Raw genomic sequence first — 26,696 nt, 5'->3', positions numbered from 1 at the left:
ACCAGTAACTGTTCATGGGTAACGGCCCCACTGGCAACAGCCCCTCCCTCCCCTAAAGCAGAGGCTGAGGCAGAGCCTTGTACAAAACTGGCATCTTTATTGCTCGTTGGGTCCGTACAAAGGGGTTGGGAACAGCCCTTTGGCCAGAGCTGTGGAGGTGAACACGGGTGTCGACCACAGCCCCGCCAGCTCCAGCCCTGCCTGGGGACAGGTGTCCGTGCACTTTACAAAAGAAAGTCAGTAGTCATCTTCAGTATTCAACACAAAAAACTGGAGCCACTTCCTGTCCACGGGATCAATTCTAACCCCACACGTCCCTGCCCTCCCCGACTGCGGCCGTTTAACGTGCAGGCCGGGAGCACAAAAACCCTTTGTCTGGTAAAGGCACCATTTTCAGCATAGTTTAGTTCAGACACACAGCGTCACACACAGTGAAGTCCATCCCTCTGGATGACTTCATTCCCTGGATCCCCTCCTCCGTCCCACCCTCCGACTGGGGCTGGAGATGGGCCACATCCAGCTGCAGAGCTCGCTGAGACAGACAGACAGACAGCCAAGGGGGAGCAGGACACAGCAACATTAGGAAGAGATTGATTATCTTGGAACAAACAGGAGACCCCCACCAGTACAGTTGGTGAAATTCTAGGTGACATTTTACAGATTTTAATAGTGTTATAAATCTTAGTCTAAGTTTATGGGAAACCACAGGAGTTCAAGTATTTTATTACTGCACACACTATATATATATATATATTTATATATGTATATACAGAGGAAAACATGATTTTTTTTGGCAATATTGGGGGGATTTTACAGATTCAGCTGTGCTTGTGGCGAGCACAGAGTGAGACAGCCCAGCATTCTCTTCAGCACTTCTAGCAAGTTGTGCAATAGATTCCTATTTGTGACCACGACATCCAGCTTCTACCCACAGGATCAGGATGCACAGATCCTTCTCCTCTCCTAGCACACTGGATGCTGAGCAACTCTGCTCAGGAGGAGTTCCAAACTCGCAGTCTAGTCTGACACAAGGTGGCCTGAAAGCATCCTGACTGACACTACAAAGGTTTGGGGATTAAAAGAGGAGGTGCATCAGTCACCAGGTTCCTGTTTGAAGTGCACAGAGAAGGTCCAGTGGTCCAAGCAGAGACTCTTCCTGCTTCCTACTGTTCTGCAGGAACTGCTGCTCTGTCTTTAGACCTGAATTAAAACCTATCAGCACCCCATTTTTTAAAACCAGAATATGGCCGTGTCTTCTCGTACCTTTATCTTCACTGCCCATCCATGTATTAGTGGGAATTAGTACAGGAGTCTCATTTAGCCAATCTCTAATTAAAAAGCATTAAACTCAGTGCTCCTATAGCACAGCTTAGTGTCAGTCAGCATGGAATTAAGAATTTAAGTGCATCATTACGCATCTATAAACATATATACATGCACAGACATGTTTAAAATATCTCTCTCTTCCTCTGAAAAAGTCCACTGACACCTCATTCCGCTTGTGCCATCAAGGTGTACCCAGGAAACACTTTCTAGTCCATGCAGAGTAACTGTAAGTTAACTGACCAGATCTCCTTGCTTTGCAGGTGGGTTACTCGGATTCCTCACTGCACAGTCAGAGAGATGACAATGAACCAGACAATTTCCTTACCAGGGCTCAGGGCAGGAACGGGGGAACCCAAAGCGACGCCCCCGTGCCGGATTTCAGGACTATTTCCCTCCGGGCGGCCGCGCTCCCGCTGCCAGCCTGGCTGCAGAGCGAGGAACAGGCCGGGGGTGTCAGTCCCTGGAGCTTTGGTCGAGGTATTTATGAGTGTAGAGTCCTACATTCCTGGTTTGGATCTCTGGCTGGCCCTGCCCCGGCAGCGGTGCCAGAGGGGGGGCCGCGATTCCGGCTCTGCCACAGCCAACGGGTCAGCAGCTCACGGGGAGGCCCCAAGGGAGCCAGGAGCTATTTGGGAGGCAAAGGTGCCGGTCGAGAAGGGTAATACTGTCCCTGAGGTAAACATTTCTGCTGTGGCGGCCCCTGAGGTACAACCTTCTGCTGTGGGGGTGGGGGCCTGCAAGAGGACAGAGGAGCTGGCATCAGTCAGGGGGACTGCACCCACCACCCACAGCCCTCACCCACAGCCCTCACCCACCACCCACAGCCCTCACCCACCCAGGAGAGGCCCCGGCCACCACACCACTGCTCCCAGTCCTGGCCTCCGTGCTAGGACTCCCTTGGAACACACCCTGGGGTCAGGCTCTGCCTTCCGCTGCCTGACACATCAGGGACCCCCAGTTTGTTAAAATTCACCTTTTTTCCCCCCCAAATCATTTAAAGACCCCCCCCTCAAGTGCCCCACCAACACAAGCTACATTAAGGAGCTCCCACTCAGTACCCAACACTTCCCAGGCCCGTGTGTGTCATGGCACAGCATTACAGGTCACGAGCAGAGTTTGGAAGGAAGATGAAAAATAGAGGAAAACTTCCTGTTCAAAGTGATGAGAAATGCTCCTGCACTTGGCCATAACATTCATGGATCAGCAAAGTGACAGATTTTGGAGTAATTTCTTTTTAACCTGCCTGTTTTGAGAGGCCTTTCATCCACCTGCCAGCAGGGCAAACGAGCCCCCCCAGCAGGGCTGAGCCCCGCTCATCACCACGCAGGGTGACAGCCCAGCAGCTCAGGGTGAAGCGAAGGAGAAACTTCTCCTGGGGAGAAGTCAGCCCTGCCTGCACACCCCAGTGCTCCCGGGGAGGGAGGCCAGGGGGATAAATCCCTTCAGTGCCAGCAGGAATTTGCAGTAACTCCACTGACCTGCTGGGCAGCCTCGGCGGCTGCTGCACCGGGTACTGCGGAGGGGGGTAGTAGGGCTGGTGGAAAGCCTGCTGAGGGTGCTGGTTAACTGGGTAAGCTGGGACAGGAAAGGTGTTTGGATCCATATCCTGCAAAGAAAACACAACAGGAACGTTCACAAATTGCACACAGGGAGTCGAAATATTTGTGTCATTGGTTAGGTGACACTCAGGACCACTGATTAGGAAATAAGTATTCCCTCTGCTTCTCAGCAAAGAGAAAACACCACTTCCAGAAATGGAGAAGAAACTTCAAAGCTTTTATTAGGGCAAAAATGATATAAAATACTGTCATCTGTTACTTGAGAGTAACAAGTAATGGAAAGGAGATGATTCCTACCGTGGGAACAGCTCTTGGAGCGTAAGGGGTGCCATGGGAGAAGCCTCTGTGCTGGTAGTCCCTGGGTTCGGTGTCTGGTCGAGGAGGAGGTGACTGAAGTGACCTGAAATCCACGGATAGGGACTGTGTGAGCACATAACAGTGACTGTGCAGGCCATGAACCCCAGCAGCTGGATTTATACTGTCTTATTACACATTGAATGTCAGGAAGATAATATCTACCACAAATCTAGTAAGCAACAACCTTTTTCCTGTTTAGGACTCTGAGAGTTTCCCTTTGCCACTTTATGCCAAGATGGGATCCAAAAATATAGACACCCATCTCCAGTGCATGACAACAAACATAATGGTAAAGAGAAAATTCTTTGCTCTCTTGGTTTAGGATGAATTTGTCTTTTCTGTCATTGCCAGGGGCAGGCTACACGTGTCACTGGATGCAGGGGCCTTCGCCTGACATCCTGGGAGTGGGATATGCCTCCACACCTTGGCACTGGCTTGTATAAACAACATCCACAGGGTGTTCAAAGGGCAGAGGAGAAGGAAGGAAGGAGAAGGCACTCACGAATGGCAGCGGGACATCAACCTCCTGAAGCATCTCTTCAGCCTGTCCCTCCTTACAAAGGCCAGAGCAGCAGCTACCAGGAGTGGGAGCACCAGGAAGAAGAACACCAGCAGCCCATTCCTCAGAGAGGTGTCCTTGTCTGAGGGCATAAAAACATGGGGAAGAAATGAGTCTGACGTGGTGTCAGCAGCACCACCTGACTCACAGCAGCAGTGAATTGGTTCTACAACTGTTTTCCACTTTTTAACAGAAGAAAAACAAAAGAACCCAGTAAGATTGCAAGATAAATGCCCAAAGAGATTCTTTTCTGTGTATCTTTTCACAGGGATTGTCTGGTCAAAGATGAAAGAGCCGTACGTGCCATGACACCCTGGGCTACAGCAACATATTGAATTAGGAGATCAATCCTCATTTTTCATTACTGTGAAGATGTTATGAGAGAGGAAAACAGAGCTGCTGCTCTTTGGTCTGATCCTAAATCTTCCTCTTCTCCAACCACTGTTTGCTGTAGGCAAAGAACTTGGGTTCTTAACAATCTCTACCTTTTTATACGCAGCAATTTCTCTCCTGCAGACTGTACTAAAAGAGCCTTTCCCTTTTATATCTGATGATTTGAGGGATCTGCCCATGCCCCACCGTGATTATTCACTCTTATTGTATCACAGTGTCTAGCTTTCCCCTAACCCACATCATCTTATAAAAAACAGTCTTCAAGATCATTCTTGCAGCTCAGAGAAGCTATTAAAACAGCCCCATCTTTATATACTCCACGTGGACACAGCACAAGTTTTCTCCAAATTACAGAGATTGGCTTTGGTTTCCTATTTCATCTTCAAACTCTCTGTGAGCAAAGTAAGCTTCCCTGCTCTGTCAGTTTGCTTTCTCACCTGCAAGAATCGTGGTCCCCTTCACTGGGGCTTCCCTTCCAGCCTGGATACAGAGAAGCCCAAGGTGGCAGAAATCACCTGAACTAAACCAGCTCAGCTCCTTACACATTCCAGCCCAGCATCCCAAGAGAGAGAAGTGCAACCCGAAACCTCCACTAGGATTGTTCACAAGTGAAACCCAGTGTAGAGCCATCCCCCAAACCTTCCCCACGTGTGTGGGTGCCCAGAGCCCTCACATCACTTGCCATTGTAGGGAGGGCCACTGTCCACGCTCCCTCCGTAGCCTTTGGTGTCACAGAAAGGGGGGGCCCAGCCTGCTTCACAGTGGCAGTTCCTGTTGTTGTTGCACACCTGTATTCCAAAACACAAACACCACAACTCAGTAACTTCCATTTCCATGCATTTGGAGCAGCTGTGCAGCAGCCACGGCCTGTTCTGTCCTCCTGTTCTGCTCAGCCTGGAGAACTTCACCCAGTAACTCCCCTGTCAGCTCCAAACTCTTGGCCAGGCATCCCAAGATTTCACATGACTGAGCACACACAGCACTGTTCAGGAAAAGCTTCCAAGGATTAGCTATCCCAACAGCTTACACACCGTGGCTTTTGCTTGCCTATTTTTTTTTGAGATGCAGAGTCGAATTTCATTAGTAATACTGGATTTGGGAATTCTTGCCTGGCAAAGAGTTTTGTCGAAGATTTTTTTGACACTGTTACAGGCTCTCTGGCCTAGAGGCATTTTATAGAGAGTGTTACAGTTCACACAAGACAGAAAAATAAAGTTACTAATCACCATTTAAAAACTTGCTGCCCCTCCTGCCCTGCTTACCCCGTGCCCGTGGCACTGCTTCTCCACATCACAGTCGTAGTTCAGGACAGAGGCACTCACACACTGGAAGTGCCTGCAGATCTGGGGAACAGAGATGCACAGAGATGAGGGAAGATGACATTTCAGTGCCCCCTGCCTGCCCAGCTCCCTGCTCCCACTCTGGGGCTCTGCAGCCACAGTGCCCACTGCCACAAAGCCTCTCACACTCTCACTGATAAACCCCAACTCTGCAGAAACTCTGTCCCACAAAAGGCCTCTCAGCATGGGGCCTGAGCTGGCACTAGAGCCTTTTGTCTCCAGTCTGAATGTAAAGGAACAGCAATTAAATTGTGCCCAGTAAGGACATGTGGAATGCACATTCCTCTGCCGGGGCTAAGCCTCTGTGCTCTTTAGTTTAGTTGGATTTTAATTGAAAGTTGTCTTCAAGGCATTTGTGTGGGCCTGGCTCTTCCTGCTCATTGACAGAGCAAAGATTTTGGCTCTCAACAAACTCAATTTCTCTCGCTTCACCTACAAGTGAAAGGCTCATTAAGTGTTTGATGCACATGCAGTGCAGTCCTGGGCAGTGGGGGGAATCAATGGACTCATTGAGTTTTAAATTAACTGCAGGCATCAAAAAATAATGCTCATAAACATGCACGAAACAATGTGGCTGAAAATTTTATTCCCGTGAACATCCTGAATTATTACATTAGGATATCACTTTTTAATTGTTAAATTACCTTTCCATTACCACACTTGGTGCCTTCATTCACCATTCCTGGGTCTGGGACATCAGAGCCCAGCTGGAAATCCACCCCCCAGCACATGGTGTCTGAGTCTCTGAGGGGAGTTTGGATAATGGCAGGTTTGATTCCAAACACAGGCATGGCTTTCACATTTTCACACTGCAGCTTCCCACACATGGCATTCCTACAACAGCAACACAGGAACACTGTAGTGAAACTTGAATTCACTCTAACAAGACTATCACACACTGGATTTGATTTTTTCTTTGTACTTGAAGACACTACCTGAAAATAAAACTGAGGCAACTCGACAAATAAAACTGAGCTGGGCCTCATTTCAGTGCTGCAAGAGCACCCTTCTTTCTGTAAGCTGTTGGGATCTTTACATTAAGGAAAACATGATGATTTTCTGCTCCTTTGCCCACGTGAGCCCCTGGGACAAGCACAATCCATGATGGGAGATGTGGAACACACTCCCCTCGCCACAGCCCCACGTCCCTCCTCAGTGCACCCACTGCAAAATCCCAAAGGGACAACACAGCACCCAAACACAGATTCCCAACGATGCATTTCAGAACTTCCCAATGCACTGGGCTCAACTCACCAGCTGGAACATTTCTTGTAGTCATGGCCATGGAAACCACAGTTGCCAAATCTGTCCCCCTTGGAATTCACTTCATTAAAGCAAATGTTTGGGGCTGCTTTGGCTTCTGCAAACAACAGCCCATCCCCAGAGAGAGAAGACACATTACCCAGGGACAGAAACATCTCACACCATGTCTCCCATTCCCAAAGCAACTACCCTGCTTCCCCAAGTATTTACCATGCAGCAGGGAGCTTAGGAACCATGAGGAGGTGACAGTAGCTCCAAGTTTACAATTACAAGCTCCAAGTTTAAAAAGAGAGAAAAACCAGTCGCTCAACACTGAGTCAGTTCTACCATTTAATATTTCCTCATGGTTTCACTGCAGCCCCATAGAGCAGAAACCCCACTGCACCAGGAACGATCAACAACTGTACTTTAAATAAAACTCAGCGTATTCTTCAGTTACACCTCCTGGAGAGGCTGGAACACCGTGCTCTGCCTTACTCGAGCCGAAGATGTCCTGGCACTGGGCGTCGTGGTGCTGGCACACCCCGTTGTAGCAGTAGGCCTCCTGGTTGTGGCAGGGGTGCCCGTTCTGCACGGTGAAGTCGGGCTGGCAGAACTGTGACGTGCCGTTGCAGTACTCGGGCAGGTCACACTCGTTGTTACTCGCCCGGCACTCGGTTCCTCCGGGAAGGAGCTGAGGGGAGAAGGGAGGGGAAAACTGCATCAGGAAACGGGAACCTCACGGCAGGGACAAACACTGCAGCTGACCCACGGCACGCCCCACACGGGGGGCTGAGCTGAAGCCCTGGACTCACAGGACACCTCCCTCTCACAGATGCACTGGCCGAGCCAATGCTCTTCTTTCCTCAACTTCCAAACAACATGCTGGAGTCTCCTACCTGGCAGTTTTTGCAGCAGTCACCATAAGCACACTCAGCACCTGATCGGAGCCTGCAAGTTCCTGGCTCGCAGCACGGGTCACTCTCACATTCCTGAGTACAGAAATACTGTGAGTGTCACAAAACTGTCCCCTCTGAGCAAGGGGCACAAGGCTGCCCTAGCAATACCCAGCTACGAACCTTTGGTGAGCCACAGTCACAGTCCTCCCCAGCATCCACCAGCCTGTTCCCGCAGTAGGGGATGCTGTAGGTCTCGTCGGGCCTCGGGACGTTGAGCAGGCAGCTCCCACCCTTGTTGAGTGTCAGCTTCTCAAAGTCTTCTGCACTGCAGCTGCTGAAGTTCCTCGATCCCCTGCAACAGAGAGCACGAGCTGAGCTTTACACCATGAAAACCCACAAGCATCCCCTCTGTTTGCAGAGCACGGGTGGTGTTTGCTCTCCCCATGAGCTACAAGTGCGACACCGCTCTCTGAAAGGGGAATTTGAAGACAAAAGTAATCCACAACAATGAAGTACATGGATGGGGTGTTCTGACCCTCCTTTGCCTTCCCTGGGTGAGCTACTTACGATGCTCCAGAGCTCATAATGCAGCTGCTGGCCCCGCAGTGACAGCCACGCTGGTCATCGTGGTTCATCCCCAGGTTATGGCCAAGCTCGTGAGCCATGATGGATGCAAACAGCTGGATACTGATCCTTCCAAACTGCACAGGAGTGAAACAGAAGGCAATCAGAAGAGAACTTATATTGACAGAGTCAGTGTTTACATATGTGCCAAAGAGACACTTCTGCTGTTCTGTCTCTACATTATCAGGACTCTCAGATCAACAGTGCCAGGTTTCCAATCAAGTGCATGGAATTTGCTTAGTAATAAGAGCCTTCAGAGAAATCTCTTTGGGACACTACTCAACAACCTCTGCTCTCTGAAGCAGCTGCAACGTTAACACAAAACCCAGAATTCTCCACACCAGCCCTGATCTCCTGAAACGTGTGAATTCCAGCACTTCTGTCACTAGTCCAAGGAAACCAGACTGCTGGGATTGCCAGTTATCCAAGACCAGCAGCTCAGTTCATTAAGGCTCTGCAATTCCACATAAAACAGGCAGTGAACTGGCACTGCTCAGGGAGGTCATGGCTGCAGGTTAGACAGCACAGGACAGATTTGAGAACACCCACAGCCTCCACACACTTCCAAGTCAGGAGTGATTAAAATATCACAGAGAAATCCTGTCCCTTTTGCATGAGTGCTGCACACTGAGCAGAGGGGAAGCTGAGCAGAGGAGTTGTGATCCAGATATCCTGGAAGTGTCAGAAATTATTGAGGACAACATAAAAGCCCCCAGTAAGCCACTTCAGCTTGGTTATGAAAGATTCTGCACTTCCAGGAAGACTTTTGGAGGGCAAAACTCCGATCTTGATGACATTCAGAGATCACTAAAGAAATCTCACCACATTAATGCCTCCTGCATGGCTCTTGGAGCACACTGTTCCCACGTAGGCCATTCCAGCTGTGCCACCAAACCCCTTCTTCCTAGGTCATGGAGACAAAGGAAAGGCCATCACCTGACTGTTCAGACACTCACAGCCCATCAGCACACTGCTCCTGCCTGGGGGGCACAAATCCTGCTGCTCCAGTTTTCCAGGGCTGACACAGGAGCACTGCCAGGAGTGCTGCTACTGACTGCAGCCATGAACATACCAGTTCAGCTTTAGCTTTCTGTTCAGGATTCCTTTATTCTGTTAACTTAAGACAAGTGTTTGCAGAAAGTCAGCCTCTTCCACATCTCCCCTGCATATAAAAAGCTAAATGGTCCACTCTTAAAATCACTTGGTTTGATTTGCTGTCAGCTGCCTTTCTGCTCTGGTCAGCTCCATGGATTTCTCCCTTTGTCAACCTCCTTCTCATTACTCTCTCATTTTGTTCTTGAAGCTGAAGTGCCACAGCACACTTGTACCACATTTTACTACAGAACTTCTAAAATTAGTATTTTCTCAGCCATTTTCCCTATCACCTGCATGCTGCTGTTCTGCCCTGGAGGGGAGGAGGTTCCCAGCTCCCAGAGGAAGGAAAGGGCAGTCTGGGCTGTGCTCCTGCCTCTGCCCTTTCCCTGCTTTGGGCAGTGACTTCCCAAGGCCTGTGCTATCTGCAGGAGTAGGAAGTGCACTGGGACACACGTCCTGGAACAGGGCAGAGAACAGCTCAGGAAGCTCTGGGCTTGCTTAAGGCAGCAGGGAGAGACAGATTAACATCCTGTGCCAAATTCAAACCACGTCACCGGCTTCTGGTGACTGCACCAACTGCAGAAACAACTTTTCTCCCGTTAAAATGCAACACTCTGCAGCACATCTGTGCTCATTTTCAAGTGGAAAAGGCCCTGGATCAGAAGCCCAATCTGTTACAAAGTGACAAAGGATTATCTGAACAGAAGGACAACACAGAACATTGCAGGACATGTGGGAGGAGAAAAAACGGTGTCGTTTATCAATACACCTGTCAGAGGGCACCGAAACCAAAGAGCACAGAAACCCTCCTAAAAACGCTTCACTTCACTTGGAACGTTTCCACAAGACATGAACCACTGCAGGTTGCCCAGCAGCTCATCTTGGCACAACAGCTGGGCTGAGCAGGCAGGAGCAGAAGGAGTTTCTTGGTCTCACAGGGGAGGGTTGGGACTCACAGCACCAACTGGGCACTGTCGTGTCTCCGCCGCACGACGAGGTTCTTCTCCCGCCACTGCACGAAATTCCACAGCACATCCCCGGCCCCCCCGTCCATGCTGATGATGTTTTCATACTTCCAGATCTCCAGACCAACCAGCACGATGCGGATGTTCAGCATGATGTACATCTGGGCAAGAAAAAAAAAAAAAAGAAATATCTATGAATGCCTTCAGATAAAAACAAGTGGCTTGGTGTTAGAGATCTTATTGCAAGCATCCACCTTTTTCTGTGTGGATTTGATTTTTTTTTTTCCCCCACAGCTAGTACACAATTGGAATCAGCAGAATGCATTTGCCCTCTAATTTAGACCTTCATTAGGTAAAGGATCAATGCTTAAATGCCACACTGTAAAAAAAGACACCAAACAGAAATAAAAAGGAGTCTCAGTCCTGAGAAATATCATCTGAAACAGTCAATTTACAGACTAACTCACTCTAACCTTTAAACAGACGCAGGAATTGCAATAATTGCAACAATCTGTCCTGTCACTCGCTGTACTTAGCACAGGTTGGAAGAGTTCCCTAAACTAATTCTCCAGGTGCTTGGCTGCAGATGAATTTAGAGGTGGAAAAGCTTCCACAGTGATGCATTCCCTGAAGTGGTACCAGAACAGACCCTGAGGTGGACATTTACAAAAGGCAGCAGAGCTGCAGCACTCAGCATCCCTGCTACTCACACTGTCAAGCAGGTTTGCCAGCTGCACCATGTGTTCTCTTACTTCTGTTTCACTCTTCCCAAAATCTTCAAACTGCAAGACAAAAAAAAAAAAAATACTAGTCATGAAGAGAAGAGATAAAGATAAGAGTCAGAAGAAGGAACAGAACATTTTAAGACTAAGAATACGGAAAACATTTTTGCCTGGCTCCAAATCTCCAAGATGCTGTGAATCAAGAGAGCTCAACAGCTCGATATTCCAAAGAAGACAGCAAAGGCAGTTTTTCACCATGTGCTTTCCTTACATTACAAGATTCCTTGCTGACAGAACCTCTCCATGTCTGGCAGTTTACACCTTTCCTGAGGAGGATTGCATTGCACACATTTATCCACTTCTAGGGTAACATATTTGCACAATCTTGGCTAAAGTGTCAGTGTTTTTCAACAAACCATTTGGGAGTAACAAAGCCTGAGGGCTTTCCAGGCTCATTCCTGAGGAGAAGAAAGGGGAAGCCACACACAATCCCTACCTTTTCTTTATCCACAACTATGAACAGCTCCACATATCTTGTCTGGTGCAGGACTGCTCTCTTTCTCTGGGGAAAAAAGTTTTAGACAACTTCAGTTTTATTAATTCAAATGTAAACAAGAAAAAAAACCCCCAAACCTCATGACACTGTCATATTTCACTGGATACAACCAGTGGTTTGAGACACACCCAAAGCACAGGGTGCCAAACACAAGCAGTGTAATCCAATGCAATGACCATTTCTGGGTTTTGCACTGAAACTCAGCTTGCACAAAGACTTCCTGTGTCTCCAAAGCAAGGGATCTTTTCACTCTCCACATAGGTCACTTTGAAAACAGACAGCACACACTTTTTGTAAAGGGGCAGAAAGGTACCACAAGCAAATGCCAACAACCTTGAAGTGAAACACAGTTTATCTCATTCCCCTGCTTTCACTGGAATCTTGTTCCTGCACAGCCAGTCCTTGAAGGGCAAGGGGGACCTTCACAGCAAACTGCTCTTGTGGTGGTGAGGAGGATGGAACAAACACCACAATGTTCTCCTGGCAGCACTTCCTCAACAGGCCTCTCCACCAGGGTGGTGTTCCTGGCCTTAAAAGCCCCCCCAAAAGGCCCAGGAATATTCTAAGCAGCTGCTCCCCCCTCACTGCCCCATGCAGAGGGAGGAGGAAACTGCAGCTGCTTTGGTGAAGGGACTCAGTTTTCCAGCAGTGCAGAAACCTCCCAAATCATAAACCTTTAGGTATGTGCTAAGCCCGAGGAAATCTGCTAAGCTGCTTCCATACTCTGGGGTGAACTCACAAAACCCATTACAGGGGACTGGGAAGGACTTACCCGGAGCAGCTGGGTCATACTGGGATGGGGATTTCCCTCTGCCTGTTCCTCTTCCTGGCCCTCAGTGCTCACTCCACACGTCGTGGGCTCTTTCTTCACATTATCCAGTCGATACAAAATGTGTTCAGAGCCAGAGGAGGAATCCATGGGCTCAATCCCGTAAGTGACATTCCCTATTGTCACCAAGCCCCTAAAACATGGCAGTGTGTGAGAAGCCCAGCACCAGGCACAGAGGACAGTTACCCAGAAAGCAGAACAAAGGAACAGTTATTCCTGGATAACCAAGGCCTGCCTGTATCTCAGTCCTTGCAAACCAGCACACTCCACTTCAGGCCTGGCAGCAGCCTTTCACTGGAGGGGTCCTTACAAACCCAGTAAATTAAACACTTCTGTAGGAGTCTGCAATGCCCCAGGAATTACATCACAGGCCTTAAGCAGAAATGCTTTAGTTCAAATACACTATTGCCACTCTGGTGCCTGGCATGGCCCTGCAGAAAAAAAAAATCAGTGGCTCGAAACATTAGACCAAAAGGCAATTAGACCAAAGTAGAATAAATTTTCAATCAAACTTGAGGTGCACAAGCTTTAGGGCCAATTTGGTGAAATTTGCAGACTAGTGTTTGACTTTTCATTTCTGCACTTAGGTCCAGTTGCTTGTCATGACCATCTGTGCAAACTAGAAAATAAGAGAAATTTGTGTCAAAACCAACCTGCTGGTAACAAACTGCAGTAATAACTTAATAGTACTTCAAATATCTGGTAACTCCATGAATAAAAGATGCCATAGGACAACAGCACCAAGGCAGCTCGGCCTGGCCAGTGACCCCCTGACTGGCTGAGCTGCAGCTAAAACCAACAGAACTGGGTTTCAGGGTCAGCAGCCACAACATGACAGACAGGACACAAAGGATGAGTTGTGTTACCTGAGCCCTGAGCAAGTGCTGACAGCCACCACGGAATCCAGGGTCCCCTCCACGTACCCCTGATAATGGCAGTGATCCTGGAGGGGAAAACAAGGGCATGTTACACACGTGTTCCAGGGGGATCCCTGCACACCCAGGGGGATCTCTGACCTACCACTGACCAGCTGTGACTACAGCCTGAGAAAACAAAAGGTTTGCAGTTAGATTTACCACATGCCTTACAGTCTGCAGCTTCTGACACGGTTCCAGCTCTACCACATTTGCTCCCGTGCATCTAAAGGTTTCCTCACCTGCCTTGGTCCCACAAGGACTGACATACATGACACCAACCAAGATGCCAGGACACAGGACTCAACAGGATCCCTGCTCCTGTAAAGCAGATGCTCCTCCCAGCTCAAAGGGGCCAGCAGCTCACTATGGGTTTCAGTTTGAAAGCCCACTGGTCCCTCAGCCATCCCTCCTGCAGCTGGACTCGGAGCTCCTGACACGGGAGGGACACCAGGCAAGCAGGCCTGGAGCCTTATCCAGCAGCTGGACTTCTTAACATGACCCAGGCTACCCCTTCTCCTGTTCCATCCTCCACCCTGCCTCAAACATTTTGAGGCCAGCCCCTCCCTACAGATTTGGGCCAATTCAGTCTTCTGGCAAACAGTCCTGGCTCGTCCACAGCCTCTCCGCAGCAGGAGGAGGGACAGGACCTGCTGTCCTCGCCCATCAGCACTGCCACAGCTCTCTGGCTCTGCAGGACAGCCCTGACAGAGGGAACACTTCCACTGTGCCCTCCATATCTTGGAAACTAGACAAGGGGTAGCACGGGGCAAATACACTCCATTTTCTCTGGCAGGGGCATTTCTGGACACTGTTACAGGGGTTTATAATACAGATTCTGTCACCTGTTGCTCAGCAAGGAAAGCAGAAAGCACTTAAGGCATGTGCTAATCCTTTAGGGCCACTGTGACTCTCCTGACCTTGTGTAGAAAAACCATTTTTCCTCTACTCAATCCCTTTTAACTAGGAAGTAAATACTCAGTTGACTCAGGTGTTCTACTTTCAAGAACAAGATCCTATGAATCATGTATGACTAACACTTCCCTTTCAAAGGAAGAGTGGAGCCATCAGAAATACCCTCATGCATTTTGTATCACACAACCTGCTTTTTACTCCCATTCCACTGAAGCAGTTACATTTCCACAGGCAGCCTGTCAGACAGGTTGCTCGTGCAGGAAGAGGGCTGGAAATGCACTTTCAGGGGAGTAACTCCAGTGCTGCACAGATCACATCCTCTCAGAGGTCCTCCATCTCAATCATCCCTTCCAGCAGTTCCCAAAGTTCAGGACTAATGGGTCTCCTGTCAGCCCTCCAGAGTGGTCAGTCACCACGAGCCAGCCCTGCTGAATGGAGGGTCAGCAGCCAACCTTTCATGCTGGCTCAGGGACCCATCTGGAAGCCCATTGTGTGCAAAAACAAAAGCAAAGCTGCCTGTACAGTCCCCAGAGCACCCAGTGCTGCCCCACAGGCTCCTGTCCTTGGGAGAAGGAAGGCAGAAGTGACACCAGCCCCACGCTGGGCTCTGTGACAAGGACAGGACTGCTCTGACAACGAGACAGAGACAGCTGAGAGCAGCACTGCCTTCTAGAGAAGAGCAGCTTTTAATGAGACAGCAACCACCTCCACATGAGAAAATACATGTCTATTACAGGCTAGAACCTCATCCAAAATTAAGGATTCTCTCCAGGAAGAGGGCAGAGGGTCCTGAAGGTGGCCCAGTAGAAAATACAACTATCCTTTTGTGATCCTTGACTTCATAGATGCTCAGTGTTCCAGTCACCTTCAGTGCAGGCATGAAAAGGAAATCCTACCTGGACATCTGGATATTCCAATTGCAACTTTCCCTCCTTGTCATAGGTATAAACTGTGAAATCTTTGGGCAGCAGTTCTCTGTAAGGAAAGGGGAGAAGGAATACAAGAGGAATTTCATTAAATGACACTTGAGCAGAGGACCAAGATGATACTAATCAAGTGTGACAAATATGTAAAATGCAATTAAATAAGGAAGCACTCAAAAGGAAAAGCCTCCAAAATTAACAAAGAAATTGTGCATTTCCACAGCAAAATCCTAGAGAGCAGAATGGTGGAACTGTTAATGAAATCAAATGAACCACTCAGAGTAAAACAAGCAGCAAAACCCATTAAATTGTGCTAAAAGCCTGTTTTCAAGCAAGAAAAAAAAATCCCAGCCCTCAGTCTGCTGCATATGCCTTCTCTTGCCCAGTTTTGGGAGAAAGTGCACTGGGAAAGTCTCCCACGACTAAGATTGCTGCACCATCCTGGTAATTCCATTGATGTGGTGCAGCTGAATTCCCACGTTTCTGAGGGTCAGAGCCTTGGCAAGTGGCAGCTGGAGCTCCCCAGGGACTTGTACAGTTGTGTCTTTATCACGAGGGCAGTGTGGAGCAGCACTGGCCACGTGCTGGTGCTCTAAGTGGCCCTTTAACACTTCAGCCCCAAATTGACAGCATCTGCCTTGGCTGGGAGCTATCAGTGGCCCTGGATGGAAAGTCAGTTCCCTCATTTATTAGTGTCCTTGTGCTACTGAGACAGGAAAGAACACAAACCTAAAGCAACAAACCAAACCCAGACAAAAGTGAAAATATTTACTCGAAATGCAGTTCAGCTTGTTTATTTTTAGCTGTGAATGGAAAGAGTCGCGTCCACGGTTTCCCAGATCCCCTCTGAGCAAACTGCAGCTTCCTGCTCTGAAAGGGGATCCCAGGGCTGCAGGAATCTAAAAACGTCTCTGGCTGATAGCCAGGACTCTGGGACTCAATCTCTTCCCTTTTTGCAGAGCTGGGACGTTCCTGCACTTCCCACAGAGAACCCCAGGAAATGGAACTCATGTGCTACCTGCCAGCTTGTCACCTGGACACCACAGACTGAAGGAACTCATCACTTACTTGTTCTTCTCTAGATGAATTGTGTATTCCTGTCCCTCAATCTCGATCGCATATGACACTTTGTCCTGAATATAAAAAAAAAAAAAAGTTGCATTTTACTCATGTCAATGAATAAAACATTCTTGGAAATCCACAGAAGTGGGTTAGCCTGGAATCTATTTTATAATTGTCCCTGCCTCCAGAACCTGGCATCCCTTCCTGTGTAACTGGGGAATGATTTCTTGACCCCTCTTGAAGCTCAGTCCAGTGCTGAACAACTCTCACGATGCAACTTTTTACACCCAGATCAAAAACCCACTGCAGCAACTGGTGACCTCAGCTACAGGCTGAGGATGGACACTCTGCAAGGATGGATGCTTGCCTGCTGCAGGATGAGTCTGACAGCATTCCATGAGCGTCTCAGGCCAGTTTTGGGTGGATCTCGTTAGGAAGCAGACACTAAACTGAAGGTGAGGCTGCCCAATACCTGCACTGAGGAGCTGTTGGAAGCCTCTCGCCGTTCCCTTCCCAACCTCTGCGGGGTTACAACTTCATAGGAAGAGAGCAGGGAAATCTGCTGGAAACCTGGAAAGCAGGAGAGAAACGCTGGCTAAAGGAACAAAGCAATCAGAAGCACGAGGCACAAGGAAGAAAACACTGTCTCAGGAAAAGCACAGAGGAAACCTCCCAGCAAGACATGCCTGGATTGCCTTGTGAGAGGCCAGAGAAAACAACACACAAACAGCAGAGAAGACACCAAATTTACCAGAAGGTTTCAAAACTAAACCCTCACATTCCAGTTACTGCCTCACCAGTACCCATCTCCCACACCACCACCCTCCACCAGCAGCAATCGGAGCATTTAAAGTGGGTCAGTGCAGGGAGGACTCGCTGAAGGACACCCAGGCAGTGTCAGCCCAGGTGTCCTGTGCTGCAGAGCTGCACAACTGCCCCGGCTCAGCTCTCTCCAGGAGCTCCAGCAGCTCCTGCACTTCCCGACAGCACAGCTCAGCCTCACGGCCTCGCTCAGCACAGCCAAACCCCTGACACCAGCCTGATGCTATTCATTATGTCCTTAAACAGCTCTCAAGGGCCTCATCAAAACAACTGAGGTGAAACAAATCCCTGCAACAAAGTGGCCGCCACAGATCCCTTTATGTACTACTTGCATATGCAACATCAGGCAGATCCCCTGAACCAAACACAAACCCAGAGTTCAAGCTCCCTCCATAAAACATCAGGTTTTGCAAGCAACTCTTTTACATCAACTGTGTAAACAACAATAAACTGCACATGCAAATCACTTTTCCTGTCATGGTGGTGTCTGCCAGTGCCTGGCACAGAAGTTGCTCCCCCAGGAAGCAGGAGGTTGGTCACCCAGGATTGAAGGCAGAATCCAGAGCAGTGGTTTTACTGGCTCATGGCAATGGAATCAATGAGCTCATCAGAGGAGTCTGAGCTTCCCGACAAAGGTAGGGGGAAGGGAACAGTTATCCTCAGCATCTGCCTCCAGAAATCATCACCACATCTGGGCCAGGTGAGCGACTGTTTGGTGTCCGAGATACTCCAAAAACTCTCAAGTGGGACTAGGATGCTGCATCCACCCAAAACCAGCCCCTCTGGGCACACCAAAACTCACACCACACCTCCAAAGGGCCTTTGGCTTCTCCAGTCAAAGGAGAGCTCTGTGAGCTCAAAGCCTCCATGGGAGGCCTACGCCATCCTTTGGGAAGTGGGCAGAGCCCCCACAAAGGCTTTAAATGCCAGGGGTTCCCCAAAAGCCCCCAGGCTGCAGTGACATTCTGGCTCCTGCAGATGCTTTTGCTGCCTCTTCCCATCCCTGGCAGGCTGACACACATCACCTCAGGTCAGCACTCAAACAGGAATCCCACGGGAAAAGCACATCCACTTCCGCTCTCTTCCCACCACTCTCCCCAAAGAATGAGCCATGGGGTCACTTCCAGCTTCCCTCCACATCCATGTCCAGAGGCCACGGATCCACTGCCCTGCCCCAGCCTGTCACACTGCAATTCTGCCACCTGAGCACAGGCACAGCCAGGCTGCTTCTCGGGAAATCACACAGGGCAAATAATTACGGTGTTTATCAAACAAAAGGTATTTAAAAACCAGAGATAAAATTCCTGAGAGCAACCCCTTATGTTCACCAGCTCCAGAACACAGTGTCAATGTCTCCTTGGCCCGAAAACAGGGGAGGGGAGGGACGCTTCCTCCCCTGGGATGAACCTCCAAAAGCACACACTGCAGCAACCACTTCTCTACATTTGTCATTTCCAACCACACACTCCACTCGTGCCCAGCCCCAAGCTCCTGCAGGTCACTGCTCTGCACTTGTCCCTTCCCCCTGCCATCCCCAGGTGCCTGCTGCAGTGGGATGTGACACTGTGGCACCTGGGCCGGGTTCTGGAGGTCTCAGGGCACATGTTACACAAACAGCAGGGCACAGCCAACCTTCCCAGCACTTGGAACACAACACGTCTCCCCAAGAGCTGCTTGGAAGCAGAAGACAAAGAAGTGAATCATCACATGAAGCAGAACTGGGAGGGATTTCTGGGAAGAGTGCAACTCCAAGAAAATCCTCTTAGAGCAGAGGCACTAAAAGAAGCCAATTTTCAACTCTTTGAATACTCTGACAATTCTCTCTCCACTTTGTGCCCTCCTTCCTTCCCTTCACCACCCCGAGTTTGGAAGGTGATGGGGAGTCTCCAGTAGGGAGACCACTGCAGTACATCAATGGTTCTCAAGCACAGCCATTTGCAATAAATCTTTCAGCAAGTTACAGGACTTCTGGTCCTCAGGTGCTTCCTGCCACTGGCCAAGGCAGCTGTCAGAGCTGGACCACGTCACCACCAAGAACACGCTGCTGCTGCTCCATTCCCGGCTGGAACACGGGCTGGGATCGTGTTTCCCAAGAGAGAAACACCACTGCATCCGCCACACTTATCTCGTTAAAGGCTGCCACTAATTAGCAAGCATTGGAGACGTGAATCATCTTCCCCTCCCAGCCCCAAATCCACCGTAGGAATTCCAGGCACAGTCCATGGCATGTGGGAGCTTGAAAAGCACGGGGACACATCACAGCCATAACGGCTCCCCCGACACTGAGCTGAGCTCTTGGAGTGTTCACTGCCTGACAGGTAAGGTCTATATTCAGCAAAGGTCATGCTACAACCCCTGTACTCCCTGATCCTGGCATGACCACGGATTGCTGGCTCAGCTACAGAGTCCCAGCACACAGCTACATCCACCTACACTCACACTTCCCCTCAATTATCATCCTTCCTGGGCTGTGACTCCTTCCCAAGACTACCAAAGGGAAGGCAAAGATATGCACTTAAATGGAAGAAAAAGAAAAAAAAAAAAAAGTTGAGACTGTGACCTATTACACCACCAACTAAACTAATTTCATAAAAACCAGCTCAGCAGCACATGAGCAGCTCAGCAGCTTGGGCTGTTTGACCCAAACCATGCTAAACCCAGGGCATCAGTTCACAGCAGTGAGTTCTAATCTTCCATCAACCACGCACGTGAGTCAAAAGATGCACATTGCTAAAGCATTAAATACCCAAACTCATTAAATTGACCCTGGTTATCATCAATTACAATTAACAGCCGAGGTCAGCCACACCAGTCCTTCCACACTCTGGCAGGGGATTGCTCACCAGAAGTGCCAGAAGCCTTACACACCATCCAGCCCATCGGGGCCCAGGGCAGGACCAGTTCCACAGAGAGCAGCTCCACTGAGCAATCTGATCTCCAACAGAATCACATTTGTTGTGCTTTAAGTCGTACCTCCAATCCCCACAGGAGGTGAACAGTTCACTCCCTTCTCTCTGGCTGCAAATTTTTAGATTTCCACAGTGTGCTGTCACACTTCCCTCTCCTTTCCTTCAACTAAGGAATGCCAATATTCAATATTTCCTTGTGGAACCTATATCTTACACCCTGCCTGTTCTGGCTCCACTCTCCAGTCAGACCATACCCATCCCAAAAAAGGGCCCACGACAGAACACAACAGCCCAGTGAGACCTCACACGTACCAAGGCACACGTGCTTTGTGTGTTTGTGGATCTCCACAGGTTAATCTTCCTCTAAAACAGATGGCACGTGGCTGATTCACTTGTCATTTAACCTACTCCAACACTCACCCCCTTTCCGGCCAACACGTTCCTGCTCCCCATTTTTCACCCTCTCATACTTGTCATCTCGTGCAGACAATTATTTCCACCTCAGCAGAACACTTTGCACTGTCCTTTCAAAGCCACTTCTTTCTGCCAGATGCTTCTCTCATGTGTCCAAATCACTGGGATTGCTCTCCCTGCCTTTAAGGAGCCTGAATCCCAACCGGCTGGAAGGGCACCAGCTGCCAGATCAATCTGCATTCTCCGTATCCTATTTTCAGAATCATGAAGGGTTTTGCCAAGCAGTGTCTGTTTGAGGAGAAACTTCCATGGCCTGGCTTACAGACGTCCTTCAGAACAACAGAACCACCACTGCTTCCTCAGTGGATTTCTCCAAGCAATGACACACCAGGAAAAGCATTTTTAGGTACAGCTGACTTTTCCACTAAGGTCACAGCTGTAGTAGGATTTACTCTTTGGATTACTGGAAGCAAACACCTCCTTCACTTTCATTATGTAAATATTATCCAAGTCCACTTAAAAACGTTTAGAGGTTTACACAAAACACAAAGTTAGTGAGTCTTCCACTAAAAGTAGGAACATGTCTTATGGAGCCAGCACTTCCAGCTCCTCCCATACCTCAAAGGCTAAAAAGAGTGCCTTGGTGGTGCTTCATCTTCAAAGCACCCAGGAACATCTGGCCAGCTGTTCTTCTACAGGGGACTTTTCTTTCCATCTGTTCCCTCCCCTGTGCTCAGTCCTCAGACCTGCTGGGTCTCCTGCTGTCCCGGTGCCTTTCAGAAGGCAGGAAGAGGTGACCAACCCTCATGGCACCACCTACTCACTGGGTTGCTCACCTGGAATATTTGTGTAACATTAAAGCTGGCCAGAACAGTTAATGCAGCTTCTCCCAGTATCTCACTGGGGGTGTTGGACAGTGGTGAGGTTACAGGGCTCTTCCACAGCAGTATTTCCTAGAAAATTCTTACCTTCCCCTTGCTGAAATCCAGACCTATGCTGTAAGTGTTTCCTGTCTAGACTCTCCCCATTCCTTCTGCCCTTCCTAAAGCAACACTAATTTGTCTGCAAGACAACAGCTCCCCTTGTTCCACAGAAAGGACCATCACACGTGTCTGCTGGTACTGCCTCAAGATCCTCTGCACCCTGGAACCTTCTCACAAGGAGAAGCAGGGCAGAGCCCAATACCCTGTGGAGGGAGATGAATAACCTCACCATGACACCCTTCCTCTGCATCAATGGCCCTGAAGTCCCTCCCTTCCAGCCGTGAAAACATGTCCATGGAGAGGAGCTGAGCACGTGGAGCCCACTCACTTCCTGCCCACCTCAGCAGCTGTGAGTGTCAGCTCTGCTGACACAGCAGAGTCCGTGGGAACCTGCTCTTTGGAGATTTTGGCTTTACATTTGGCCACCAAAGGGAACTGTGAAATGCATTTTTTCTTTTTTTTTTTTTTTTTTTTTTTAAATTTTAGTTTGAGAAATGAGAACGATCGGGATGTGCAGAGACTCCAAAGCCATGGTTCAAACCTCCTTTTTCTGAAAGCAAAGCACTACAACAGGCAACATTAACCACACTGAAACATCTTTCTTCTCATTACTCCTCACATGGAGGAAATTACCACAGACCCCCTCTTTATTCTGCTGAATGACTGTCTCAGATTTGTTGAAATATGGGTGAGGCAGTGCTGTGTTTGCCATGATCTAAACAAAAGATTTATCTTAACCAAACACCATGTCTCCCCAGAAATTCAAACCCAAGCATTTAGACACTTCAAGAATTCCTTTAAAAACTGGTAAGGTGTGGCTGGAACATCGTGGTATGTGTGTGACACCAAGTATCAAGGAAGAGATCAAGTAGCAAAAAACACAGCCCCTGCCTATGAGTTCTTTTTTAAGTCACAGAGCCAAACCCTGAGGCCTCCTATGGACACAAATAGGAGAGGAAAAGCCACACTCCACAAATCCCTTAAGGCTACACTTCATCATGTGATTATGGTCATTCAGGAAGTTTCAATTAATAGTTTCCATTAACACTGCATTTCTTCCTCATCCCTGTGTGCGTACAGAGCATTTGCAATATAACCCAAAAGTTGGAGGTTTCTGCCCTCTCCTTCGTGCTCAGACTTCAGACAAAGGAGGTTTATTATGTTTCATGGCAGGTTTGGCATTATTAGCTGGGACAGAGGTTTCTGAAGGCAGAGAGGACCACTGACATCCACCACTGGGAACTAGTGCCTGTGTTTCCTTCCTACAGCTAGGAACTAAAATCAGACTCCTCAAAACACCAACCACTGCACTGGAAGCACCTGATATCCCAGAGATGCACTATTTCAGACTGTGTTCCTTGGCCTCCAGCCAGGCTGTGCTACCTCCACCCCAGCCATCTCTCAAAGCTTGGCTTTCACCTCACATTGCTGGCAGGTGTGGAAGCAACACCACTGTAAGTGAAAGAAGAGATTCCAGCACAGAATCCCTCAGGGAGAGGCACCCACCACACGAACACTGTCCTCGGCATGAAGCACCTGCTTTAGAGAAGATTCCTCAGTTGGGAAGCCCTGACTATAAAAACATGCATTAATGACAAGCACAAAAGTTTAACACGGTACCTGTGTCCCTTCAGGAGGGGGAAATGATGAGAGAGAGACAATTCTGCCTGTTGTGTATGTATAGCCTTGAATAAGAGCCCATAAACAGAGTGGTCTCAATCCATAAACTGCCCCTGAGGACACACCAGCAGCAACTCCTTAAAAGCCACACCAAGCGCACGGTGTGAGCGCGTCCGAGTCCTGCCCCCAATCCCCGGGGACAGCATCCCTGCCCCGAGCCCGGCAGGACCCCCGGGCCCCTCGATGGCCCAGGCCACCCGCCCGCACAGCCCTTCCCGGGGGTGCTTTGCCTCCCGCCTCTCCAGAGCCGGGGATCGCGCCCGGCGGGGAGCGAAGGGAGAGCGAAGCACCAGCGCTGCCGGGCACCTGCCGACCCGGGCCGGGGCGAGGGGCCCCGCGCGTCCCGGGGGCCGCAGCAACCCTGCCCGGGGGCACCCGCAGCACCTCCCGCTGACCCCCCGGGACAGCCGGGCCCGCCCGCGCCCCCGGAGCCCCCCGAGCCGCGGGGACAGGACCCCCCGCTCCGGCCAAGGACACGGGCAGCGGGGCGGTGCCCGCCCCACCCGCCACCCCTCGGAGCGGAGGGGAAGGGGCTGACAGACCCCCGCGGCTCCGGGGATGCCGAGGGGGGCCCGACCGTCCGGAGGGGACGGGAATCGGGGGCCGGAGCGGGCGGCAGGCCCGGCCCGGCCCCGCGCACTCACCCGCGGGCTGCCCGGGCGCGGCCGGCGGCGGCAGCAGGAGGACGAGGAGGAGGATGAGCAGGAGGCGGCGGAGGCAGCTCCGGGCCCGGGCCATGGCACTCCCCGCCCGCGTCGCCCCTCCCGGTGGGGCGCTGGGTCCGGCCGGCGGCCCCGCGGCCTTATGGAGCCGGGCCGGGGCCTGCGCTGCACCGCCCCGGGGCGGGGCCGCCCGCCCGCCCGCCCCGGGACAGCCCCGAGCCCCGGGACGGCCCCGAGCCCCGGGACAGCCCCGAGCCCCGGGACGGCCCCGAGCCCCGGGCACCGGCACCAGAGCCGGCCCCGGGCAGCGGCACCCGCCGGGACACCGCACCCGCAGCGGCACCGCCCCGGGTCACCCGGCGGGGGGGAAGAACCCGGACTGATCCAGCGCTTTTGGGGATTAAAAACAACCGAGTCCCCAAAGCGACGGGGTCCCGAAGGAAACGCCCGCGAAGGGAGCCGGTGTCAGCACGGACCGCGGCGGCTCCGCCGGCCCTTCCTGCCGAAAAACTGCGCTGCACGTTGGAAGCACAGAATAACAGAATACACTGAGCTGGGAGGGACCCACAGGGACCATCCAGCGCAACTCCTGGCCCTGCACGGCCCCAGCAATCCCACCCTGTTCCTCAGAGCATGGCAGCCTCAGAGCTCGGCGTCTTCCTCTGGGAAAAGCAGGAAGAAACAACGTGTGACACATCTGTCACATTACACTTGGGTGATGGAGGAGCAGCACGACACACGGTGTGTGAGAGCCCAGACAAACATGACACCGAGGTTCTCCATCTCCATCCCTCCAGAGCCTGCGAGTCAGGAGATAAATACCCTGTGCCAGGGCATTGCCCAGGATACAGGAGGCTTCCCATGAATTATGATAATATCATGGACCACATACAGATACCTCTGTGCACTGTACAAATAATGCACAAACATGAATCATCCTACGGTTCCTGCCTGAGGGGCAAGAGATTCCCAGGTCCAGATGTAGCAAGAGCCACATCCATCTCCCTTGGCTTCTCCCATCACTCAGCACCACTATTGCAGCCCTGCAGTACAAGGAACGGAAGACAACACCCTCTGGGGCTCCAAAGACAAGGTGAGACAGCTGGGACAGCTCCTGAGCACACGTCTGGGGTCAAATCAACTCCCCGCTCATCTGTCCAGCCAGGTGGAACACACCTGGGATGCCCCCATCCACAGAGCTGTCGTTCAGGCTCGATGGGAGCTTTTCTGGAAGAACCGGGTGAAACCACCCAGCAAACCCTGGAGCTCTGCGGCGTCTGAAGCCACAGGTGAGACCAGGCCCTGCCAGTGCCGGAGCTCCGCTCCTCCCGAGCCCGCCGGGGACCGGCCCCGGCGCCCCGCCCCTGCCCTCCGCCCATTGGCCGCCAGCCCTCCCCGGCAGCCAATCGCCTCCTCTTGCTGGCGCGCAGCCCCTTCCGCGGCTTTTTCCGCCTTCTGATTGGCTGCGGGCCGCCCTTCCCCGCGCCCATTGGCCGCGGGGGGCGCGGCGGCGGGCGCCCATTGGCTGGGGGCGGCGCGGCCCGAGGCCGGGCGGCGCGGCGGTCCCGCCATGGCGCCGCCCGTGGGGTACGCGCTGCTGTGCGGGCAGGCCGCGCTCCTGCTCGGCAACCTGCTGCTGCTGCACGGCCGCGGCCTCCCGGGCAACGACACCGAGGCCCGCGACCCGCCGCCGGGGCCGCCCGCCTCCGCCTGGGCCTACACCGACCCGCGGGCGCCGCTCGTCCTCTGCACCTACCTGTGAGCGCTGGGCCGGGGGAGGCGGGACGGGAGCGCCCAGCCCGGGCCGCCCTCACCGGCCGCTCCCTCCCCGCAGCCCCGAGGAGTTCGTGGAGTGCGAGGAGCCGGTGGACCACGGCGGGAACGCCACGGCGCAGCAGGAGCTGGGCCACGGCTGCGTGAAGGTGAGGGCGCGGCGGGGGCGGGGGGCGGCCCCGCGGAGCCCCCCGGCCCCGCTGAGCGCTGCCCCCGCCGCAGTTCGGCGGACAGGCCCACGGCGAGGTTGACCACACGCGGGTGCAGTGCCGGGCGCTGGACGGCATCGAGTGCGCCGAGCCGCGGAGCTTCCTGCGGGGCAGCCGGCCCTGCGTCAAGTAGGAGCGGCCCCGTGTCCCCCCAGCCCCGGTGCCCGCGGGACGGACCCCCCCCCCCCGGGCTGGCAGGGAAGGCTGACACCCCCTGACCCCTCTGCCTCTCCCTTGGCAGGTACACCGGGCACTACTTCATCACCACGCTGCTCTACTCCTTCTTCCTGGGCTGCTTCGGCGTGGATCGGTTCTGCCTGGGCCACACTGGCACGGCCGTGGGGAAGCTGCTGACCCTGGGGGGCCTGGGCATCTGGTGGTTTGTGGATCTGATCCTGCTCATCACCGGAGGGCTGATGCCCAGCGATGGCAGCAACTGGTGCACCGTGTACTGAGGGAGGGGTAGGGCTGGAGCCCCCCCAGGGCACCTCCCCTCGCTCCCAGCACAGCCCAGACTCTGCCTGGCACAACGTGGACTGACAGAGCTGGAACTCACCGTGCAGAGCAGTTACTCTTCTGTACAAACCTTGGACACAACGTTATTCAGTGTATATTTTGCTTATTTAAAATAACCTGGATTCTCTCCCCCCCCCCCCAATCCTCACATGGTGACAGCTTAAGAAATCAGACCTTGCAAACACAGGAGGTCAAACAAACCTTAATAAAATCTGGAAGGAGCTGAGTCCACGTAGTTTGGGGATTAATAGAGTCACAGCCACACAGAGATGGAGGCCAGCCCCAGGGCCCTGGTTATCTCATGGTCATGGGCCACTCGGCCAGGGGACACAGGGTCTGAGGCTGGAACCTGTAAGGTTGAGTAACCCCTGTTACAGGGACTCTGGCAAAGGCAGGAGCTCTAATTCCAAGTTATTAACACCCTGTTCCCTCCCTCAGGGGAAGCTGG

At 51.6% G+C, this 26,696-nt stretch overlaps 2 protein-coding genes across 3 annotated transcripts; one reads left to right on the top strand and one right to left on the bottom strand.

Annotated features, from left to right (window-relative positions):
* Window positions 1–77: 77 nt before the first annotated feature.
* Window positions 78–23,858, bottom strand: ADAM9 (ADAM metallopeptidase domain 9). The gene is made up of 22 exons (XM_027667045.1): window positions 23,733–23,858; window positions 16,753–16,850; window positions 16,287–16,351; window positions 15,192–15,270; window positions 13,333–13,409; window positions 12,410–12,599; window positions 11,578–11,643; window positions 11,070–11,141; window positions 10,351–10,520; window positions 9,122–9,203; window positions 8,243–8,376; window positions 7,856–8,027; window positions 7,676–7,768; window positions 7,275–7,470; window positions 6,789–6,894; window positions 6,179–6,368; window positions 5,457–5,537; window positions 4,877–4,982; window positions 3,745–3,883; window positions 3,183–3,285; window positions 2,805–2,932; window positions 78–2,060 (listed from the first exon to the last, which is right to left on the bottom strand). The coding sequence occupies exons 1-22, from the start codon at window positions 23,824–23,826 to the stop codon at window positions 1,952–1,954; spliced, it is 2,550 nt and encodes an 849-aa protein (XP_027522846.1). The 5' UTR covers window positions 23,827–23,858; the 3' UTR covers window positions 78–1,951.
* A 1,428-nt stretch (window positions 23,859–25,286) lies between these two features.
* On the top strand, window positions 25,287–26,474 carry TM2D2 (TM2 domain containing 2). Of its 2 annotated transcripts, XM_027667081.1 has the most exons (4): window positions 25,287–25,508; window positions 25,585–25,672; window positions 25,746–25,861; window positions 25,974–26,474. In XM_027667081.1, exons 1-4 carry the CDS (start codon window positions 25,321–25,323, stop codon window positions 26,185–26,187), a joined length of 606 nt encoding a protein of 201 aa, XP_027522882.1. In that variant the 5' UTR covers window positions 25,287–25,320; the 3' UTR covers window positions 26,188–26,474. The 2 variants fall into 2 exon arrangements, with proteins under 2 accessions (XP_027522882.1, XP_027522883.1); XM_027667082.1 differs by lacking the exon at window positions 25,746–25,861 and having other exon boundaries at window positions 25,297–25,508.
* Window positions 26,475–26,696: the final 222 nt, after the last annotated feature.

The sequence above is a fragment of the Corapipo altera genome, unplaced genomic scaffold (assembly GCF_003945725.1).
Source record: "Corapipo altera isolate COAL_440 unplaced genomic scaffold, ASM394572v1 275, whole genome shotgun sequence".
NCBI classification, from domain to species: Eukaryota; Metazoa; Chordata; class Aves; order Passeriformes; family Pipridae; genus Corapipo; species Corapipo altera.
This window is presented reverse-complemented; position numbering and strand designations above follow the sequence as displayed.